Below are 21,118 nucleotides of genomic sequence, written 5' to 3' on the forward strand. Positions count from 1 at the left end.
GGTGTTATCCTGTGACATGGTGATTTCACCTGCTTATTTTTAAGGGACTGTACCACAGCTGAAGCCTAGGAGCTTCTCTGAAATATTATTTAGTTAATTTGAAAACATAATTGCCTTTAAAATATCCTTGTCCAGAGTTTCTACAAAGTCTATAGAGGCTTGATGCATGATGGATTTTTTTTTTTTATCAAGCACCTGCTTTCTTTGCCTAGGTCAGTTATGCAGCAAGGTTGGTTTTATAGTGCTAAGAAGTGAGCAATATATTCCATATGCCACTAAGCTTTGTAAAGAATCCTGCTGATGACGATTTCACAGCAGCTGAGAAATACGCCAAGCCTTCCCCATAAAGTGACAGTAAGGAAAAGAATATCTATTCCGTTGGGATTGGCCATGCGTCCTCCCCAACTTCTTCCCTCTTGAAGGATAATGCTAGCACTTCCAAACTATGTAACAACAGATGGTGGCAGAAACCGATTTTCACTGCAAAGCCATTTGGTCAGGAAGTATCAAAAAATGTTTTGGAATTGTGAAAATGAATTCTTGGCTGCTGGGCTACCAGCAGGCTACTAGGAATGAGACATGAATCAACTGCTTAACAAACCCAAGAGCCTGCTTGGCCCTGGAAGAAATGGCTTTGATCAAACATTTTAGAAATTAAAACCTTTACATATGTAGGGTCTACACTTCAGAAGTGTTCTGTAATTATGGGTGTTATAAAAATCAGGTTCTTGATTTCTGGACACCAATTGCTTGACCAACTACCAAGAAAGCAGCCTTCAAAACATGCAGAATGACCTCCAGCTGAGACAACCTTAATATAGCTCCTACTGGCCTAGTCAGGTGGAACCTTCCCTTTTGGCTCAGCTGATTTGCTGCCCACAGACCATGAAAGTCCCAGGGCTCTGGTAACAGACAGGGACACAAAATTAATGCAGAAACAGCACAGGCCACTCTACTGATGGATTACGTCTAGTAAGTTGTGTGCGTCCGCGGATTGCTGGACACAGCATGTTCCTTTGGTGATTTCTGTAGCTGACCAAATGTGCCTCTTTGGAGAGCACTTTGAGAAATATAATGTGTTTCTTTTTAGAAGTGCACCATAGATGTTTGTCTGTGCCATAACTCTCTGAAATAAACAGCAACATGTTTTTCCCTCCAGCATTTCCATTGCGAGCCTTAGCTGCTCATATAGTGCTGTACGTTGAAAATGGTTGGAAAGAACTTCCCATAGATGTGGGACATAAACAATAGTTGCTGAGCCATCTTGTTTTATCTATTCTGTTAGAAATGTATACCAAATTATACGGTAATGTCATGTCACCAGAAACACAGAGCAGATGGAAGTATCTTTCCACATATTGACTCATGTTACTCTGATGAAAGGAATTTGTTTCTCTCCTTCTGTCAAGCCTGCTAGCCTCTGGCAAAGGATGCAACCTCAGAGAGGAGAACTTTACCAATAATGTTCAAGTGACCATCTGATTTAAATATATACTATCATTGGCCAATACACTTAGTCTGCATCAACAACTGTTTGGAGTAGCCAGTCCTATTTGTTGCGTTTGTGTAAGGTAACTTAAACCAAGTAGTGGTGTTCCAGATTGAGGAGACCTCAGGGAATTAACTCTTGAGGAAGTAGTTATTGAGCTTTTATAAGGAAACCTTCAAGACCACAATATTGGGCCCTTTGGAGACTAGTCCTAATAAAGCAAGTGCCAGGTCTCTGACCTGTACTTTTATATAGAAAAGTGACCCCCCCCATAACACGGGTTGTAAGTGCTGTATATTAGCTACCAAAAATACGGTTTGCAAACTGCTAGTGAAATCCTAACAAATAAAAGAACTATAAGTGTAGCATGAGCAACTGAAAAGGAGTTACCCTCGGTATTTCTGTTTGTTGTGAGTGGTATTTGACTTGATGAGAGCACAGTTCTTGGACTGAAAACACGTGAAACTGAAGTCAAAAGGAAGTCAATGTAATCATTAGCTGACTCACCTTCTGGATGTGACAAGTAATGAACCAGTCTAAACTTGCCTGGAGCTTTCTTTGGGACAATACCCACAGGGAAAACCCTCTCACGCTCAAGTGAAGCATTATCAAATGGGCCCTCTATTTTCCCCAAATGCCAGCTCTTTTCTGTCTTGTCTCTAACCACCTGAGGACATAGAACTGCTGATGTCAGCATCCCAGCCAACATTTGCATCTCGGGGCTTAAGTACACGATAGTAAAGTCCCCAACACAGCCTTTTTTACAAAAATTGCATATGCTTTTTGTTTGTTTCTTTTTTTTTTTCTTACTAGCCTGCTCCCAGAACCGGGGAAATGTTTTATCTGCCCGCGCTGGGATTTTTGCGTTTGCAAACCTCTTTAACCAGCATTTGGCTCTTTCCACTTTCTTGCTTTGATTTGGATGACTGCCTGAAGCACCTGCTAATGGCCTGAAGCATTCAAGCCGAAATTTGCAGTTTGTGTCCCACACACACTCAGACTGTTCGTTACCTGCCTTCTGGAGCACCTGCTACACGGCTTGGGCTGGAGAGCCTGCTCTCTACCCGCTGACAGCAGCTCTCCTCACAACACCGGCTCTCCTCAGGTTTGTCCTGCTCTCTCCCCTTGCTCTCCATAGCCCCTGCTTCAGCTTTGCCTTGGTCTTTAAGGTAACATCGATGTTGTCCTGCGTGTTGTCCTACCGGGGCAGCTTGCTGAAATCAGCTTCTAGACTAGTGGTGGTCAGAAGCCAAACAGCAATTTGGTGATCAGGAAATGTAGGAAACAGCATTGCCGCTTTGCAGAGAAGGACTAAAAGAAATTTGAGAGACCCAAGGAGTGCACCTCTCTTTCTCCTGCTCCTGCTGCCTTTTGAGGATCTTTTGTACGCTTTTCCATGAGGTTACTCCTGATGCCTAAACATAGGAAAGGCTCTTAGAATTAGCTCTATAGGCTGCATTTCGTGAGAAAATCCTCCTCCCTGGCAAGGGGCAATCCTAGTGGAGGCTTTCAGAGGTAACAGCTTCCAATGGGGAATTTTCTTTCCATTCTGCCTTGGGAAGCATTAGCATTTCCCAGAGTCTTGGTCTGTGCTGAGGGTATCATTTACATGGACCTTCCCTTACCAAAAAGGCGTTTGTTTTCTCTGTTAGAAGGATGCTGTTAACAGCTACAGAAGAAGCTTACATATTGGCTTCCTGCCTGGGTATTTACACCTACGTTACCTGCCAGTCCCTTTACCAGCAGGATCATCCTCTTCCCCAACAAGCTATATTCCTTTAATAGAGCCGCACTGTGCCCGCCACCCACCTTTCATGTTAGTGCCATGTGGGGTTTCCCCCAGGAACTGAAGCATCTCCCTACGTGCCTGGGCTGCAAACTGGGGCTTGGCCGTACCAGCAACATCTGCTCTTGCAGAACTGGGCAGGGCAAGGGCTGATTTTTTCCTCCTCGCTTTCCTTTAGTTGCCTCAAAATAACCCTAATTAATTTTGGGAGAGTTTAGTTTGCTCCCATGATGGGATTGCTCTTTGTGCATATCTCTTGCATGCTATATTTAGGTATGGTTTTTGGAACAACATGTGACCCGAATCAGATAACTTCCGAACTACTAATTGTATCTTTGACTCCCCCCATGGCTTTGGGGCATTTTATGGTTGTTTTCTTACACACAGAATGCAAACAGATCTACTCATCTGCCTTGCAGAAGCTGCTGCCAGGGTTAACAAATATTTAAGACATTGGTTTAAGTTAAATTTCATTTTATTATTTCTACTGTAGTTATAGTTTTATTGTTTCTTAGATGTTTAACTTCAGAAAATGCTTCTTTACCATCTTAGTTTTTCTTAATAGATGACTCTATTTCACCATTTTAAAAGAAACAAGTTTCTTCTGTGTTTGTAGATGAAAACAGGGCAGAAAGAAAAAAACCTAAATGCCCTCATTTCCTGCCCCACACAAACTTTCTTTCTTTGTTTACTAGCTGGTCAACCCATGCAGATGAAAAGCCCAAAATGTTGACCTGAACTATTTCTCCTCGTTAGCTATGTTCCTTTTCTTAACAGGGGGAAGTTAGTTATCTGCTTGTTTTTTTCCTGATTCTTCAAGTTATGCAGCCTGACTTGTGTCCTGCCATCACCCACTGCTCGAGGCCACTCAAGCCTTGGAGGAAGCCCAGATCCCTTTGGCTCGGCATCCAGCATGGCTGGGGTTTGGAGCCTGTCATCCAGTTCAAGGCATCATCTCATTGTTGCTCATGTCCATAATTGCCACTTTCTGTGTCTTGGCTACTTCTGCAGGGAGCTGTGGTACTGTCATTTCTTTTAGCTTCACTTTTTTTTTATGCCCTGACCCCTTAAGACCTTTTGATAGGCAACTGGATCAAAAGGCCTTTTTAGCCTTCAGTAGTTGGAAAGGAGCTTGGTTTGACCAGGTAGTTAGGCAGATAAAGAAAAGGAGAAATTACAAGAATACTTCTCATCCTTTAGGAAGTAGTGGACAGAGAGAAAGAGAATCTTTCCTTATTGCAAGGCAAATTTATTAAGTCTAATTATAAGTAGTAGCTTTTTTTTCCCATTTTTTTCTTCTTTTAAATTCCATCAGAATTAAATCCTTTGCCCAAGTACGTATTCTTTCCTTCCTACAATAGCAATAAAAAGCAAAATAATACATAAACCAAAATTCAGCTTTGAGAAAAAGGCAGATAATGAAATATCTGCCAAAGACTCTGTAATATGTGTCTGTCAGAGAAAAAAAACGTTCTTATATTTGAATCTCTGAAATGTAACTGTACCAGACTAGTTGGGGAAAATTTGTTTGAAGATGTATTACGTTCCACGATCAAATGGAAAAAATGGCACCTGTCATCATATTTAGAAAACAGCTGGGTAACATGGCCAAGTGCCATAGTCTGTTTTCACGTGGCCTTTATGCTGAAACCATCCAGGCTCCATTCTCAGCAACTGGAGAAACCCTGTGCCTTTAAATGGTTACAGAAACATCTACTTAGGGGCCAGCTCTTACTGCAGCAAAGCCTGCTTCTGATGCTTCTAATTAGCAATTAATGGATTATACTTTACTTTTATAACCAACCCAGCAGGCACTCTTCTGTAGTATTTTTCAGCTATTTTTGGTAGAAGATATATGCAATTGCACTGCTCTTCATGCTTTCATTTTGAGCATGCAGAAAATATTAGAAATAATTCACTATCTGAGATTATTTTAGCACTCAAATGCTGAAGTCTGATTAAGCATTTCCTAAATGTGTTTTCTTTTATCTACTATTTTAGAAAAAATGTAATGGGTTAATTGCCCTATCTGATCTAGACTTCGCTGCAGAATCTCCTAAATACATATGTATTGTTAATTAAAATATTTACATGCCCAGTGAAAAGCTTGGTGGTGTTTTTAAATTTGCAAACACAGCTCCAATAAGTATCCATTTAGGAAAAAACATTTTTCCAGCTGAACACAGTATAGGTACATGCAGAAAAGTAGATGCTTCAGAAGTTGGATGAGCTTGTAGAAACTAATGATTTTTATACTTACTTTGAATTAAGATAGCAATGTGATTAGTAGCATTAAAGATTTGCAATGCTATATGTGTGTGTGCACATATAAATATACACACTATATATATATAGTATATATGTGTCAGAATATGTATACAAACCTGTGCATGTGCACATATATCTGTTTAATAAAAAATAGATTTACATACGTTTTAATTGGAAGATTATACTATTTTCCCCTCAGGGAATTGATTTTGGTGCCCATTTGTAGCAGGAAATCTAGCTCACCAAGTCTGCCTTTGAACCTGCTCTCTTCACTCAGGACGTGCTCCCAGTAGGACAGGGTCTCACATTGGTTAGACTGGAACAGGAGAGGGAGCTCTCACTGCACCAGCCAGGAAAGGGGAGGACGAGGTACCGAAGCCAAGGAGAAGAGGCGGAGCGACCACCAGCTGCAGGTGTGATGTGCCCTCACTCTGCTCCCACTTACTGTGGTCCCTTCACCAAAGTGGAGAACTGGGCTTCTCCATCCCTTATTCATGTCAGTAACACACACACAAAGAAGGGTTTGGCTCAAGTGATAAGCAATTCCACGTTATATCCGTGGTTTGCAGCAGAGGAAGTGCCACTTGCAAGGCTCCCGTTTTGAAAGCACGTTTGTTTTCTCATCCTTATGCAGCACCGTTGCTTGCTAGGTACGAGATAGGCACTAAACTGGTGCAGTCGTGTTTGTTGAAGGCTGTGAGTTCCAAAATGCTGTCCAGAAATAATGTGGAAACTGCTATTATTTTTACACAGCAAATACTAAAAAGAAAAAGAAAAGGAAGGGAAGAAAAAAGAAGGGTTAGATAGTGGTTATTATGTGGAATAGCTCCCTCAGTGTGATCGGACAAGGGCAACTTACTTTCTGTCCTGGTTTTTGAGAAGGATGTGTTTGGGCTTTTCCTCTGTCATATAACATCCCAGTGGAGGAGGAGGAGGCCAGCAGTGTAGGGGCTGAAGAGCTGTTGTTCCCCTGCCCCTCACAGCCCCTGCCTGTGCTGTAGGTGGGGAACAGAGGGATGTCTGCTGGGCAGCGCCAGTCCCACCTTGTTCCTGGAGCAGGTGCTCGCTGTTAAATCCATTTCCCGTTCCAGCTTTTTCAGGACAGTGCAAAAAGAGACTATCCCTTGATTGAAGCGAGGCCGACGTCAAGCCCCTCTGAAATTATTTCATGTTTGCTCACTTGTAATCAGTTGAAGCTATTCTGACATGCTGAAACGTGCTGTTATATTTCCCTTAAGAAATAATGTGAAGATCAAGAGATTCCAGTATTAACCTTTTTTTTCTCCCCTTGAGTCTGGCACAGGCTCTGCTTTCTCCTAAAGCTTCTGCAGAGGTAAAGTCCATCTTTTTGCCTGCACTGTCTCATCATAGTACATTATGAATGCCATTTGGGGTGTACAAGGACTGCAAGATTAGCCTCCCTCCAATCTCTAAGGTGTCGGTCAAAGTATGGGGCTCCTTAGAGCTACATTTCTGACCTCCACACCAGAGTGGTGAAAGCAAGACTGAGACACTACCAGTTCAGTGACAGCATCCCGAGATCTGCATCAGCCAGAGCTCTGGGATGACTTTTGCCCTCCCCAGTTTCATCCCTCAGCACTTTGTGCCAGGGCAGCGTAAGCCAAGCTTTGCAGTAGGTGAGGTTATCAGGGAGAAGTTCATCTAGAAGACTAAGGCTTCTTCAAGCAGAGTTTGGTTTGAGTTCTCAGAAGGTCAGCATGGGAAGTTCCCCATAAAAGCTGAACTTTGATGGTGGCAGCCAAGACAGATTCAGAAGTTTTGGGAACATTTTTTTTCTTCTTTTAAATTATATGAAACACAGGAGACCTGTGAATAAGGTATTTTTAGATTGCACATTCAAATATACAGTATTGTAGTATGACAGCAAATTAAAATTCTTATAAAATCCTTTTTTTTTTTTTTTTTAGAGAAATGTACTGTAACTCATAGTGCTCATAGTGGAAAGTTTGATGAAGAGCAGCATGCGGCTCTGCACAGAAATTCTGCTCTTGTGATTAAATTAAACATCACTGGTTGCTCTCATTTAGATGAACTCTTTTGGAACTTCTTTTTTTAAAGCTAGCGGATTGGACTTCTAATTTTAACTCTTATGGTTTATAATTAGAAACTTTTCCAAACTTGTTTACAAACACCTGCACTTCACAGCATGTGTCTGCAATTTTAGAAGGACTCACTTGTCACTTCCAGTGGGGGTTGAGAGGGCATCTGAGTTCTTTGTGTTTGTACAGTTAGTTTCAGGACACTGGAACAGAAGTGCATTTTTAAAAATAAGGTTACAAATATGTGATGTTTTGTGAGGGGGTTGCATACACCTAATCAGCAAATAGGTCTTATTGACAAGTTGTGGATTATTTCAGTTAGAAGGATTGTTAGTTAGTGGTCAGTTGGAACAAGATTCAAACTGGCACCCAAAGGAGAAATTCCAGGAACTAATTTTAGCAGTTTGGTCTCTCAATTGGAGAAGAGGGTTGACAGGTTTTCTGTATTTATTTCTTCTTCGAATGTACTACCTTCTTGCCAGCTGTCCTTCAGAAGTTATTCAGAAAGAGTTTAAAATTACTTTGGAATAATTAAAATAGAATAAAATAGACTATTTCAGTTGGAAGGGACCTACAACCATCATCTAGTCCAACTGCCTGACCAGTTCAGGGCTGACCAAATTAAAGCAGGTTGTTGAGGGCATTGTCCGAATGCCTCTTAAACACTGACAGGCTTGGGGCATCGACCACCTCTCTAGGAAGCCTGTTCCAGTGTTTGACCACTTTCTCGGTAAAGAAATGCTTCCTAATGTCCAGTCTGAATCTCTCCTGGCACAGCTTTGAACAATTCTCATGCGTTTTTTCATACAAAGTTAGAATAAGTTGCTGAACATCCAGTGAAGCAGCAGAGCATGGTTCCCCTTGAGCTTGAGTGGGACGTGTGTGTTACACAAGTCTGCACGCAACTTGTTTGCCATAGGGTGAATATCATACTATGTTACTCATTGGTCAAGTATATTATCATGTTAGAGGTAATCAGAATACTTTATTAAAAAAATCCTTTGGCTCCTCGATATGCACTTTACACCTGATTTTTAGCTGCGTGACATAGATTAACAATGTTGCTTACCAATTTCTAGTATAATAGGAAAAATTATCCTCACTAAAAATTGATGCTGCATGGGAGGGTGGCAGGAAGAACCTTCCAAATATGCTTCAAGGGTATGGCTGAACCAGAGGTAGTCAAAGCAGACTTAAGCAGTAGTGGCATAAGGTGTCCTATTGATTGCTTTATGCTCTTGTTGTTACTAATTAGTATGAAAAAGTCCGGTTAATTAGACCAGCCTGTTTGGCTGTTGTGTCCTCTACTGGGAACCATGGTCAACCTTAGAGAAACTCCAATATAGGAGAGGATAAGGAGGCCATGGAGCAAAATGGTTTTTATTTTCTGCTATTTTGTTTTCCAAGGAAGCACGGACCTAGATCCAGCTGAGGAATCTGTATTAATGTCAAAGGATCGTGTCCTCAGAGGTGCTTACTCTCTATCAGTTTCACTGAGAGTTGATATAAGTGGAATTAGGCACGTAAATACCTTTGTGTATGCATGTTCTTTGAAGTTAAACCTGTAGTCCGCAGTCTGTATCTTGTGCTTGACCCCTCTGCAGAGCCCACACCATATACTCACTGGGGGGCTCTTCCAAAGCAACTGCTTATGAGTAAACAAACAGATAATTAAATAAAGCTTTTGGAATACAGTGTGCAGGTCTGAAGAACTAGTTTTTTTCCAGCTGTAAAACAGCTGTGCCCCATAGCTGTATTTCTGAATTCCTTTAAGGCAATACGATTTTAACAAGCATTCATTTTCTTATGGCAAACAGGCATGTTTTTAAAAATTTACTTTTTAAACAAGTAGGCTGGCCAAAATTATGATGTTACTTAGATAGTCCATAGCATAATTTCTTAGCAAGTACAGCTACAATTAATAAATTGTGTTGTAACCACATTAGGCTGTTGCCGTCTTTGAAAATAGCTTCAAAGAGAGTTTACAAGCTCCGGTGTCGTCAGGGTCCCAGTTGATCAGAGTTAGAAATACCTGACGTTTTAGAAATTGCTCATGATTCAAATATGACCATAGAAATTAGACTCAAGTAGAATTTATCTAGTTTTATCATCTTTATCTGTAGAGGAAGTGTCACGCTGTGGCCCTATATGTAGTACCACTTCTCACTTAACTGGAAACTTCTATTTTATTGTGAATTCTATCTGGAGATAGCACTTTCCCAATTGATATACTGAGGGAAATGTAACTTCATGCTGCTGTTTTCAGTTTTCCTCTATTTCTGTTTGCTTGTGTCAGCTCTATGCCCGCTTTCCGAAGTGTTAATATGTAGAAATGTTTCCAAAAGGTTAGAGGAGGCTCCAAAGCAAGAACTATGCCAGTGTAGAAAGATCCACCTATCCAGCAACGCCTCGAAAACATGCAAAAACCTCTTTGATGTCAGAAGTCCCGACTGACCGTGAAGTTAGTGACAAGCTTTCTCAGATGTACATGATAAGAAAGGGAGACCTATATGGAATATTTGTAGAGTTATCTAACCTACATAAGCCTGACTGGTTCTTTGGTGTGAATCTTTGGGTGAAGCAGAGTGTATAGTGTATGCGTGAAGCGATCTGTTCTCAGGATAATCTGCCTGGCTCCTACGGGGAAACAGCATGGAAAAATCTCCCTTTTCGTGCATTTAAAGGGATAAGGTCTTCCTCAGAAAGTGGTTATTAAGGTAAACGGAGGAGTTGTGGAAAGAAGGAAAAAGAACTTCAGAGTTCTGCTTTGGTTCTTCTCACAGTAACTCTCACTTCAGGTAAAATTGTTACTGCTCACAAAGAATCCCATGGTATGATTGAATAGTTTGAGTCACAGCATGCACGGTATACCAGTGTGATTTCAGAATTGAATTCATAACCAGGTAGCTGGGCATATGAAGGTGTATCGTGTACCATCATATACCATGAGAGGGAAAGCTCTGGCAGGCAATGTCTGGTTGTGGTTAGAAATCAACCATGGGTGTAAGGTGACTGCTTGTGTATTGACAAAGGGAGTTAACGTAGGTTCCCAACCCATGAAGTCCCAGCACTGAAGTTATGGCTGCATCCCCAGGGCTGGAACACATTGCAAATCCCTGAGATGTTGATCCTTTGCCCCCTTCTCCCATGGTATATAGCTATAAACCAGTTTTTAAAAGTCCATAAATAGGTGTAAAATATGCATCTTCCATAGAAGTAATGACGGTAAAGAGGACTGTTACTATTACTGTGTCCTATTGCAAATTATCTGTAGCTTAAATTTTTTCAGTTTCTTATTAGTTGTGTATATGCGTTATACGAGCAGCTGTTTGATATTTCTGAAGTAATCCTATGCCATAAAAATATGTGGTTTTCCTTCTTAAAGAAACTATTACGTGCCAGTTGTACCCCAGCTGAAGCGACCTAGAGCAAATGTGTATAAAGTGAAACTGCTTCAGGATAACCTGCATTGGTTCAGGGGACAGTTAATGATAAATTTATTTTCGTGACCTGTCTGCCAAGTATTTGTACACTAATTAGGTCCTATTTTGAGAGCAGAGCATGTGAGCTTGTAAGAAACCCCTTGTACAGGATGGGAAGGGCAAGGGGATTTTTGTCCCTAGTGAGTGCAAAACCCATCTTCTTTACGTAGCATCACCTAAATGTGTGCATTATTTCTAAGTAGTGTATGAATCTCTTGGCTCATATGGAGGCACTTCTTAAATTGGCTCACGGGAGTAGCTGTAGCCAGCTAAGGTGCTCCAGTGTAGAGCACGGGGGAAGAAACTGAACTGACTCAAAGCATAGTCATAGTTTTTAACTTTATATAATATCTTTCGCAATATAGTAGAAAATTACCTTTATGACTAGTGGCAGGACCTGTTGTATAAGTAATCCAGCCATGGCACTGGTTGGTATCTCGCTTTTCACTTGAACCTCTCTGCGATGCAGGTCTTGGAGGAGTGAGTGCCTGGTGCAGTCTCTGCCTGGCTCCTTGGTAAGTCTATCTTTCTGTACAGTCACTTTCCAAACTGCTGAGCAAAAATAAGGAAATTTTTCATAGAGTGCTTTAAAAGAGAGCTGCTAATCAATTTTCCTTATTATTTTATGCCCTGTGATTTTTACACCACCCCCACCAGCTGGTTAATCATGCAAAAGCTGAACACTTCATTAGCCAGAACATGTTTGCCCATGGGCATTTCTGTAGTAAATTAGTTCTTTCTATTTATACAGGTAAGTCATGGCCAAAAGCCTTTAAGGTGCCAAAGGTAAGGGTTCGAATTAATTCTTTTTCTGAGTTTTCAAGAGAACTAGGTTTAACTTTGTGTGCTGTTGATTTGAAATTACTTTTGAATTAAAGATAGCGTGGATAAAAGAGCATTCTCAGGCTGTTCTGAAATACATTGCATCTTTCTGGATCTCAAACTAGGCCTTTGTAGTACAGCCTGCCTTAAAAAAAACAAAAACCAACAAAACACATGCATGCACCCACTCGTATATGTATCTATATACACACACACAATATCTACATGCAGAGACCGTGCTTGTTTGAGTAGCATGTGGCATATTGAGCAGTGTTTTTCCTTTCTTACTCTGTGCCTTTTAAACTATTAATTGAAAATATGTGGTTTGTAGATGCTTTTTTCCCTCAAATCAAATGGTGCCCTCTGAAAGCCTAGTTTAGCTCGACAATGAATTTAGCTTTCAGGCTTTGGCCATTGCAATATTTTTGAATGCCACCATTTCCTGCAATCAATGTAATTTTATATCTACTTGGAATAGAAAGTCAAGATGGTGATTGCTTTAATTTAACTCAGTGTTGTATTCATTAAGGAGCTGATCCCGAATTCCTTTCAGATCAAAGTCTGTCTTGATTTCAGTGGAACCTTTCGGTGCACAAGGTGTGCGTTAGCCTTCTAAAATGTTGTCATTGTGACTAGTGAATAAAAACTAAATGTGTTGCTAAATTTAGGCTGTTGCTCATGTCAGCTTCCTTTTCTAAATGACGGTAAGTGCATTCCATAAATAGTATGCCTCTTATGTTGTCATATCTCTTTGGCTTGCTTTGCAGCATTTTACAGGATATTTGCAAATGAATTTTGTGTTCAGTAGGCAGGGGATGAAAATAACACTACTCATTGGGACTCCATTAACCCGCAGCTAATGAGGAACCATTTCAAAGGCTGGATGAGAGTAATTCAGATTAGCCTGCGTGCCAGGCTGCTCTGCTCCCACTCAGGCTCGCACTGTGCCATGCTCTCGCCGTGGTCTAGAGGGACAGAGCCGGGTGCGACACAGTTGGCACTCTAGCACGGACTTTTGTTAGTTAAGTTTTCTGTGCTTCGGTTTCCTTTTTGGAAGGTAGGAGAGAAGAGTGAGAGTGTGTGTGTGTGTCTCTGCGTGCATGCGCACGTGTAGATCGGTGACAGTGATCTTGACCTCCACAGTCAAGTGTTTTGAGATGTAATGAAATACTCTACAAACACTATACTTGTGCCTACTGGTTGATAGCATTGTAACTTGTAGAAAAGGGTACTACATGATGACAGTAAAGGTGGTCCAGACTGGCCCTTAATTAATTTTATTTTCAAAATCTATATTAGTGACTGTCATGAGGGCACCTGGGCACTTTACATCAATAAAACAATCAATTTAAAAAATGTGTAGACCAGAACTCTATGTTCACTAACAAAACTCCTGTTCCCTGTTACGACTAAAGGTCAGTCCAAGGCTGGCCAAGCAAGCAGGACTCGCATTTCTGCGCCTTGGCGCTTGCCAGATGCAGCTCTGGCGGAACATCACCAGCAGCAGCTTCCAGATGCCCGCGGTCCCTGCAGAGAACGTCTTGGTGCTGGCTGACGACTTGTTAACCCCCTGCAAGTCTCAAATTGGTTTCAGGACCGATGGAAAAGGTGGAGAAAGACTAGTTTGGAGGCCAGTTCCAATTAAAAATGTGACTTTGCCAGTTGCGAGCAGCCCACTGAAGTCCAGGAAACAGGGACTCAGTGGAGCTGCGCTGCTGGAGTACAGAGAGAAAGAGACCTCCTTCTGAAGAACAGCCTAGAGGTCTCTTAACTGAAGAAACTTTATTGATGATAAATGTTACGTTATGCAAGCGTAGCAAATTCTCTAGGAATATAATGCTTCCCAGTATTTTTCTCAACATGTGTTAATATTTTATGATACCTGTGCATTAAGGGCCAGTTTCTACAATGTTTAAGTGAGTCTGGGCTGCTAAATTGCCTTTATGGGCTTTTAAAAAAGCACTACCGGTCACTATGGATGAGGTAAATTCCCAATCTCATTTAGCCAGCTTGTTTCTGTTTTTAATGCATTAATTGAGCATATGTAATTAAATTAAACGTTGTTGCAAAGCTGCATTTTATTTATTTGTATTAGTACATTTGGGGCAATAATCCCACTTTAATGCATATCTAATTGTGCAAACACCACTGAAACTAGGAGTTCCTGGATACCGATGTAATTTTTTAAATGTGAAATGATAATATATTTTGATGTCTTGAAATCCAATTGAACTCAAGCTGAGCTTAAAAATCCAAGATCTGATTCAGGAGAATTCAGTCCCATCTGGCCGGTGGGTAGCAGGTGTGCAGTATGTGTGTGTCTGTGTGTAAGGGAGTGAGGTGATGGCAAGCAGTGTAACATTTCTCTTTTCCTGTAAAGCTTTAATTCCAGTTCAATGCTGTCATCTGAGGGTCTCTGCAGTTTAAGTTCTTGCGTAACTACCAACGTCTATTGATCTCCATTTCTAGATGACATAATGGTGATGGTGAATGGCAGAAGCAAGTAAGTGTACAGCATTATGGAGAAATATGATTTCTAATTCTTAAAGTTTTGATTTAGTTTCTGATTACACCCAAGACTCTTCGTATGGGAGAGTGTGTTTCTACAAATTGATACATATGTGATCCTTGAAGACTGAATGAGAAAAGTTTCATTGCGGTGTTCGGTATCAAGGTCTTTTTGAGAATTGTTTCATGTTCCCACAGCAACATAGAGAAGGTTTGTTTCATCTATTTATTTTTACTAAAGCAAAGAAGATGTATTATGCAATTTCTATTTTCAGCAGATAATAGACACATTCTACATTTTTGTATTACTGCGGTTATAATGAAGAAGGATAATCTTTAAAAGTATTTTAACAATCTATTGGATGCTTCAGGCAACTCTACTGGTCCCACTTTATACCTTGTAACCTTCAGAAACTTGTCCCAGCCATTTTCGTTTTCCTCTTTCTCCTTCCCTTTCTTCATCTTTTGATCAGATACTGCCAGTTACCCTCTGCCTCTGCCTGGGAGCTTTTTACTTACAAGGCTTAAGAACCTGCTTTTCCTTGACTTTTAGCTTTAGCTATCAAGTCAGCTCCCTTTTACACTCCTATCAACTCTCCTTCTTCCAACTTTTAAATATTTCCTATTCCTTTTATTTGTCTTCACTGCTATATAACTTTGTGTTGGAAAGTCTTTCGGCACATGTGTTTTTTATGGGAGTTGGCATGCAAAGCACTACTTACTTAACAAAGTAAGTAAGCAGTCATACTTCTTTTCTAGTTTTTAACTTGACAGTACTACAGTAGATGACACTTTGCTACTGTATTTCACAGTGTCTTCTCATGGTGAACTGACTTAATTTCTAACGCAGAGTGGAGCTGCTGTTGTGTTGCCAAGGGAAGTCCATCTGGTTTGACAGACAAAATGATAAGCATTTCTCTGGACATCCCTATAAAGATCTCCCTTTTATTTGTTTGCTTTATGAAGTTAAATGGAAGAGGTCACCCCCCTTAACAGAGCACATTCTTTTTTTTCTAGCAATAGGGCTTTGCATGAAAACATTTTTTATTAAGCAAGTCATCCATACTGCACCGTAGGCTGTTTGAGTGTAACAGTATGTTACAGTCTGCAAAGTTAATGCAGTTAATATTCAACTGAACTTTTGGGGGGTTGCTAATCCCTTAGGCGGGCTTAGCAGAAAGGGCAAACATATTTATAGCACTTTGAATCAGACTGCAGCGAACGAGTAAGAGTATGTGTTATACCGTGCAAATGTTATACAATTTCAGGAAAGCTCAATGCATAATCATCTTTTAATAGCACTTAAGTTGGTGAAGTATCTCATCTGTAAGCAACAGAATTGTTGGTTCAATGGACAACAGGTCTGTTAAAATGACACTCTGTGAAAGGTCTTGAGATTCCTGTTCTGGTGATAAATTCTGCAAGTTTTGAAAGATTTATGGGCTGTTTAATTAGGAACTGACTGTATTCTTTAAGCTCTTCATTTGTATTATTCCCTAATAGGATTTTGTTGGACTTTGTCACATATCTGACTATGACTGAGTGTGTGCAGGGTTGTCAATAGCCTATTCCATATAGACCATGGCCTCTTACTATCTTTGTAGAAGAAAGAAGATCATTCCTGCATGATCTTTCCTCTGGAGTGGATGTGTGACACTGGGTAGAGTTTGCTTGGTTAGAGCCGTGGGTGCATTGGGCAGAAGAAATGAGAGTTAAGTCACGAGTTGTAGGAAGTTCATGGAGAAGATGAAATGCTCAGACTGAGAATGTCCAACAAGGAGGGTCACGTTTCTGTGAGACAGAAACTCTCCATGTTTACGTCACGGAGAAAACTTACATTGAGTGTAAGGTTATGTGGAAAAGCACATGAAGGCCCTGTAATGCTACCAACCCATTAGGAACCAGAGAAAAAGAAAATGATCTTGGTTTCCACAGAATTTGATTGTGTAGAGTTTTTAGTCTAATAAATAAGAGGTCCATCAACTGGTAGTCAACAAAAAGTACTTTTTTTCAGAGAGAGACAAACTAACAGCTGTAGTCGGTATGGCAGATTTTTAAGGTGAACTTCTGATGCCATACAAATGTAGAATACAGGCCTGGCAAAGTGACCGTTTTACTCTAATGAAGATTTTTGATACATTTTACATTTTGGCTACTTCTTCCATGTTTTCTAGATTTTAAATATTGGAGTGAGTGACTACAACATGGAACTTGACCTTAAAGAGGGCTCAGGTGCCTGAATTTATGCATGTACTCAAGTAATTTGTTGATTTGCCACCTTACCTGCACCTACTCCTTTCCTTTTTTTTTTCGCTCTGTGTAAACCACATTGGCCATTGGTGGTCCTTCAGGAAAAAAAGTCCTACAAAATAATTAATGTGTCAGAATTGTTAGGAAAAATGGAACTATTTTGATAAAGATTTAAAAATCTTTATATTTATTATATTTTCAGTTAAAAATAAGATGACTGAATACCAGACTAAGTTAAAATTATGTATTGGAGTTGTTTATATCTGAAGTACCAGAAAATAACTAGTTTATTATATGCAAAAGTTCAAATTCCAGAACGTATTAAAATATTATCTCACAGGTCAGAAGCCTCTCTCAAGGAAGGAAAGAAATTAGAGGGGAATTTGGGCTAATCAGGTTAAGACACAGTAGGTCTGTAACGAGTGCACAGGGATGATGTAGCTGACACTGATGTGGGTTCCTTTGGTTCCTCATCCTGAATGTCCCCAGCTCGTCACTGGATCAGCTTCCATGCAAATCCTAAGCAAGATTCAACTTTATGCCTTGACATCTATAACAAGACTCCATAACATTTCTGTCATTTTATTAAACAGTAAATACAGACATCCATAGTAAACGCCTAACTTCACAGAGTATGCTTGTGAAGGTGTGCTGGGTCTTAGCTACACATCCTGCAGCCATCTTGGAGCTTAGAAATAAATGAAACCACCTGCAGTTTTATTGGGAGAACAAAGAGTTAACACTCCAGTGATGTTAACTGTGATAAAAGGTATGTGTGTGTGTGTGTTGCTGTGCTGTACTCTATACATTACGAGCTCTTTTTATAGTCGCATTCCCAGCAGCATTCCCAGGAGCAGTCCAGGTCCAATCAGGACTGGTATGCCATTGTTCGAGGTGTTGTTCTAATTCATGTGTAAATGTGGGGTGGTTGCTGCCCTGAGGATATTACTGTGAAATTACAAACAGGATAAAAAATAGTAGGAGGTGAGGAGAAGGAGGGCAGCTGCACTGAGGTGCACATGTCTCCTTGGGGTTGCAGTATATACAGCCTGATACCAAATGATAGGTGTTTCATTTATTTATGTCTGCTGCCTTCAAAACAATTAGCCTTATTGTCTTTCGTTTGTGTCTTAGTTATTTAAACAGAAATGTAGAAAGTATGAAATGAATTGCTCCTGAGATCCTTCCAACCTCCTGTTCTCTCTCTAGCAATGGCCAACCCCAGGCACTTCAAGGAATGTTGTAAGAGCCTCACAATGGGCAGACATGGGACAATCTTCTCTCTACACAGTCTCATCCTAATCTTTCATTATTAGGGATTAATTTAAGCTTTGAAGCATGAGGTTTAAAAAAAATATATTTGTTGTTCCCCCTCATCCACCCTCAACCTTGTTTAAGGTATGAAGTATCCTCCCAGACCTGCGATCTGAGCTGTTCTTGGCGTAATCCTACCTGCTCCTTGGTGTGCTGACCAAATTTGCAGCTTGGGAACTACCGTGGTGGTTTTGCTTCCTCTGATGCCAGAAGGCGCTGGTAGATCCTCTTCCGCAGGGAGGTGGGTGAAAGCAGAAGTGCGTTGAGCAGTTATGGCCTGGGTGTTCCCACGTCGCCATATGTCAAAGCTGTGGTGCCGCGGCTGGATCTCTCCCCTTTCTTTTAATATTTTAGTGGCTAATTTGCAGTAAAGCACAATAGGAAATAACCATAAATAAATCTGGGAACCTTTGTATTAATTTCTTTTACTAGCTGTGTACATATGAGCAGCTTGCCATTTGCATATGTGAATCTTGTCATAACAATTTCGAGAAGTGATTTGTTAATAATCAAGTTCTCAGAACAGCTCTAAATCAGTAATTGATGTAGGTCTGGATAAAGCAAGCCTTCCGCCTGCCTATTTTGTGGAGCATTTTTGGCAAGTTTCAAGCTAGCGTGAAAACTAGCCATCAGAATAAAATTTAGGACAGCTGGGATGCTTTGCAGTGAAGACTTTTGGCTCCACAGTTCAAATAATCACAATAGCAGCTCAATTTAGCCTTTGGCTGGATAGGTTTGGCAGGGCACAATGAAAAATAATTATTTCATGGCCTGCTTATTTGTCCCTTAACAAATAAACTCTCTGACCTATGCAGGCTTATGTAAATATGCTGCCGTATGTGGGGTTGTACTGCCATGTCCCCATTTGGAAATATGTTTTATTTCACCCTCACGTTACAATCTTTTTTTTAGAGTTCTGTTTGGGAAGCAAAGAAAGGGAGAGGCAGTATCAGGTACTGAAGCCCAGACAGCCAGGCACAGAGTCTAAAAAGCCATCTAACAGTCGTCTTTCTGAAAACACATCCATTAGTATGCACTGTTTTCACTGCTGTAATAATAAGAGCAATCATGATACGAACAAGTCCGTCTCTTCACAGCCTTCCCACACAGGATGGAGAATGACAGCTCCTAAAGCATTTGGATGTTTGCCTGAATGTATGCTGCTTAGCTAACCATGGTTCAACTTGCTCTCCGTCTTATGGCTTCCTGGATATCCTTCTCAATTGTTTCAGTGACAGCTTAAAATGTGAGACTTGGAGGGGGGAGATAAAAGCTTAGCGAAAGGCTTTTTGTGTGTGTATTTAAGGGGAAGTTTTATTACACTTGATGATGGAGAGACGTGCCACGCTGTTTTCTGTTCCTACGATTTTAGTATTTGCACTTTCTGTTGTACTGGCAGCAGCCAATCCATAACGTTGTCTTCCTGTTTCCCACTCTGGAGGGGGAAAAATACGCAGAAGAATACAGATTGATGGCTTTGTCTTCTGACACCACCATTTTGGTTCTGAAACAGTAAAAGAAAGCCTTTTTCCCAATGATCTGAAAGATCTCTCTAGAACATTTGCCTTTACACACTCATGCACATACACACGCACATGTGCACGCACACGTGCACAGGCTCTCGCTAAGGTGGCTATGATCTGTTTTTAATAGTGGCACTTCTTCTCAAAGTGTCATTTAAAAAAACATCAGCAGTCGTGTCATGCATCGGGATGAATTTCTAAATGTAAATGAGTTCTCTCAGTAATTTATTTACATTTGTTTTCAGCACAACAAATGAGACATCACGTAGCTTCATAATTTCCCATGACCGAGTCACCAGCATGAGGTGTGTAATTTACCCTGATTTAAGATGCTTATCTAGAGGTTCTTGCAACAATACCTTGTGGGTTTTTTTTATGCTACTTTTTGCTGGCTTTTAACCCATCTACTTCACCTCCTTCTGTATTTTTCAGTTGAAAAAGAAGTGTAAATGTGTCTGCTTCTTGAGGCCTTTTTTCAGTAGAGCCGAGAGGGATGGCTTTATTGCCTTGTTTTGTATATTATTTTCCTTGCCATTTCCTTCTCATTTGGTAAAGCCCATAGGAGACTTCCAGCAGCCACAGTGAACATATCTTGATTTACAATCTGGTGATGCAGGAAGGAAATGTTGATTGTGGACATTTCTGATGGAAACATGATTGTTCAGACATGAAGCATGAATGGGAAGCATCCTGCAGTCATTGGTTCTCCCTTTTTTTCAGCCAAAATAAATCTTAGGCCTGGTCTTGGCTCTGCTACTGACTTTGAGTTTCTGATCTGCCTGTGGCTGAAGTGATACTTAGGTTGAGAGGGGACGTGAACGCCAATTTTCAAATAATGTGGACACAGTCATGTACTACAGAACTCATTTATTTCAAGCCCGTAGCTGGAACATTTAGATGTCTAACTACTTGCTTGAGTATTTCAGGCAGGTAGATGATTAAAGGTGCAATGTACCATGCATACAATTTTGTACCTCTTATCTTGCAGTCTCAGTTAAGGCTTGACTAAAAATCAGAGCAATAGCTTTTGCTAGTTTACAGGGTAACAACACAGGAGAACTGAGAGACTTTGGTGAAAGTTACTGGTAGTTGAGCAGCAGTACAAAATGCTGCTCATATATGCTGCAGCAGTACAAAATGCTATCCTATATAATTACACTGTGGCAAGTAGTTTGGGCTGCTGTTGTGCAAAAATACTGTACATCTTTATGGAGGTCTGCAGGGTTAACCATATGTGGGTGTGCTTTTCCTCACTGAGAGGAAGCCTGACATTTCTTTGTGTTCATTGCCAAAACAAAATTCAATGTCTTCCTTTAAACTGAATAAGCAGATTCCAAAAAAAAGAATAGATTTGGACTGTTTTTTAATGTGCATTGTACATACTAGGACCTAGTTGAGATTTAAGTTTTGGCCTGCTGGCCATTTCCTTAACATTGCATGGGTCTAGTACCAAATTATGCTGATGGCCTGTCTATCACCAAATTATTTACAGAACTGCAGTTAAATTATAGAAATCTTCCAGACAAGCAGTGCTCTGGGCAAATTATTTCATCAAAGCTATTTTCCATGGTATACTTAAGCAAAAGCTTACGGGAACAACATGAATCTTTTTTTGG

The 21,118-nt window shown here is 40.5% G+C and overlaps 1 protein-coding gene across 17 annotated transcripts in view; it reads left to right on the forward strand.

Annotated features, from left to right (window-relative positions):
• The window catches only part of ESRRG (estrogen related receptor gamma), a 389,904-nt gene that overhangs the window by 24,785 nt on the left and 344,001 nt on the right, over window positions 1-21,118 (forward strand). For 3 of the 17 annotated variants that reach the window (XM_068400484.1, XM_068400527.1, XM_068400584.1), the window contains 2 exons: window positions 11,555-11,600; window positions 11,837-11,871. The exons of 10 other annotated variants lie outside the window; for them this stretch is intronic. In XM_068400484.1, the coding sequence (XP_068256585.1) occupies window positions 11,555-11,600; window positions 11,837-11,871 (81 nt within the window). Of the gene's footprint in view, window positions 1-11,554; window positions 11,601-11,836; window positions 11,872-21,118 lie in introns of those variants that run through there. 4 more of the 17 variants (XM_068400476.1, XM_068400570.1, XM_068400609.1 and 1 more) reach the window with 2 other exon arrangements.

The sequence above is a fragment of the Nyctibius grandis genome, chromosome 1 (assembly GCF_013368605.1).
Source record: "Nyctibius grandis isolate bNycGra1 chromosome 1, bNycGra1.pri, whole genome shotgun sequence".
Lineage (NCBI taxonomy): Eukaryota > Metazoa > Chordata > Aves > Nyctibiiformes > Nyctibiidae > Nyctibius > Nyctibius grandis.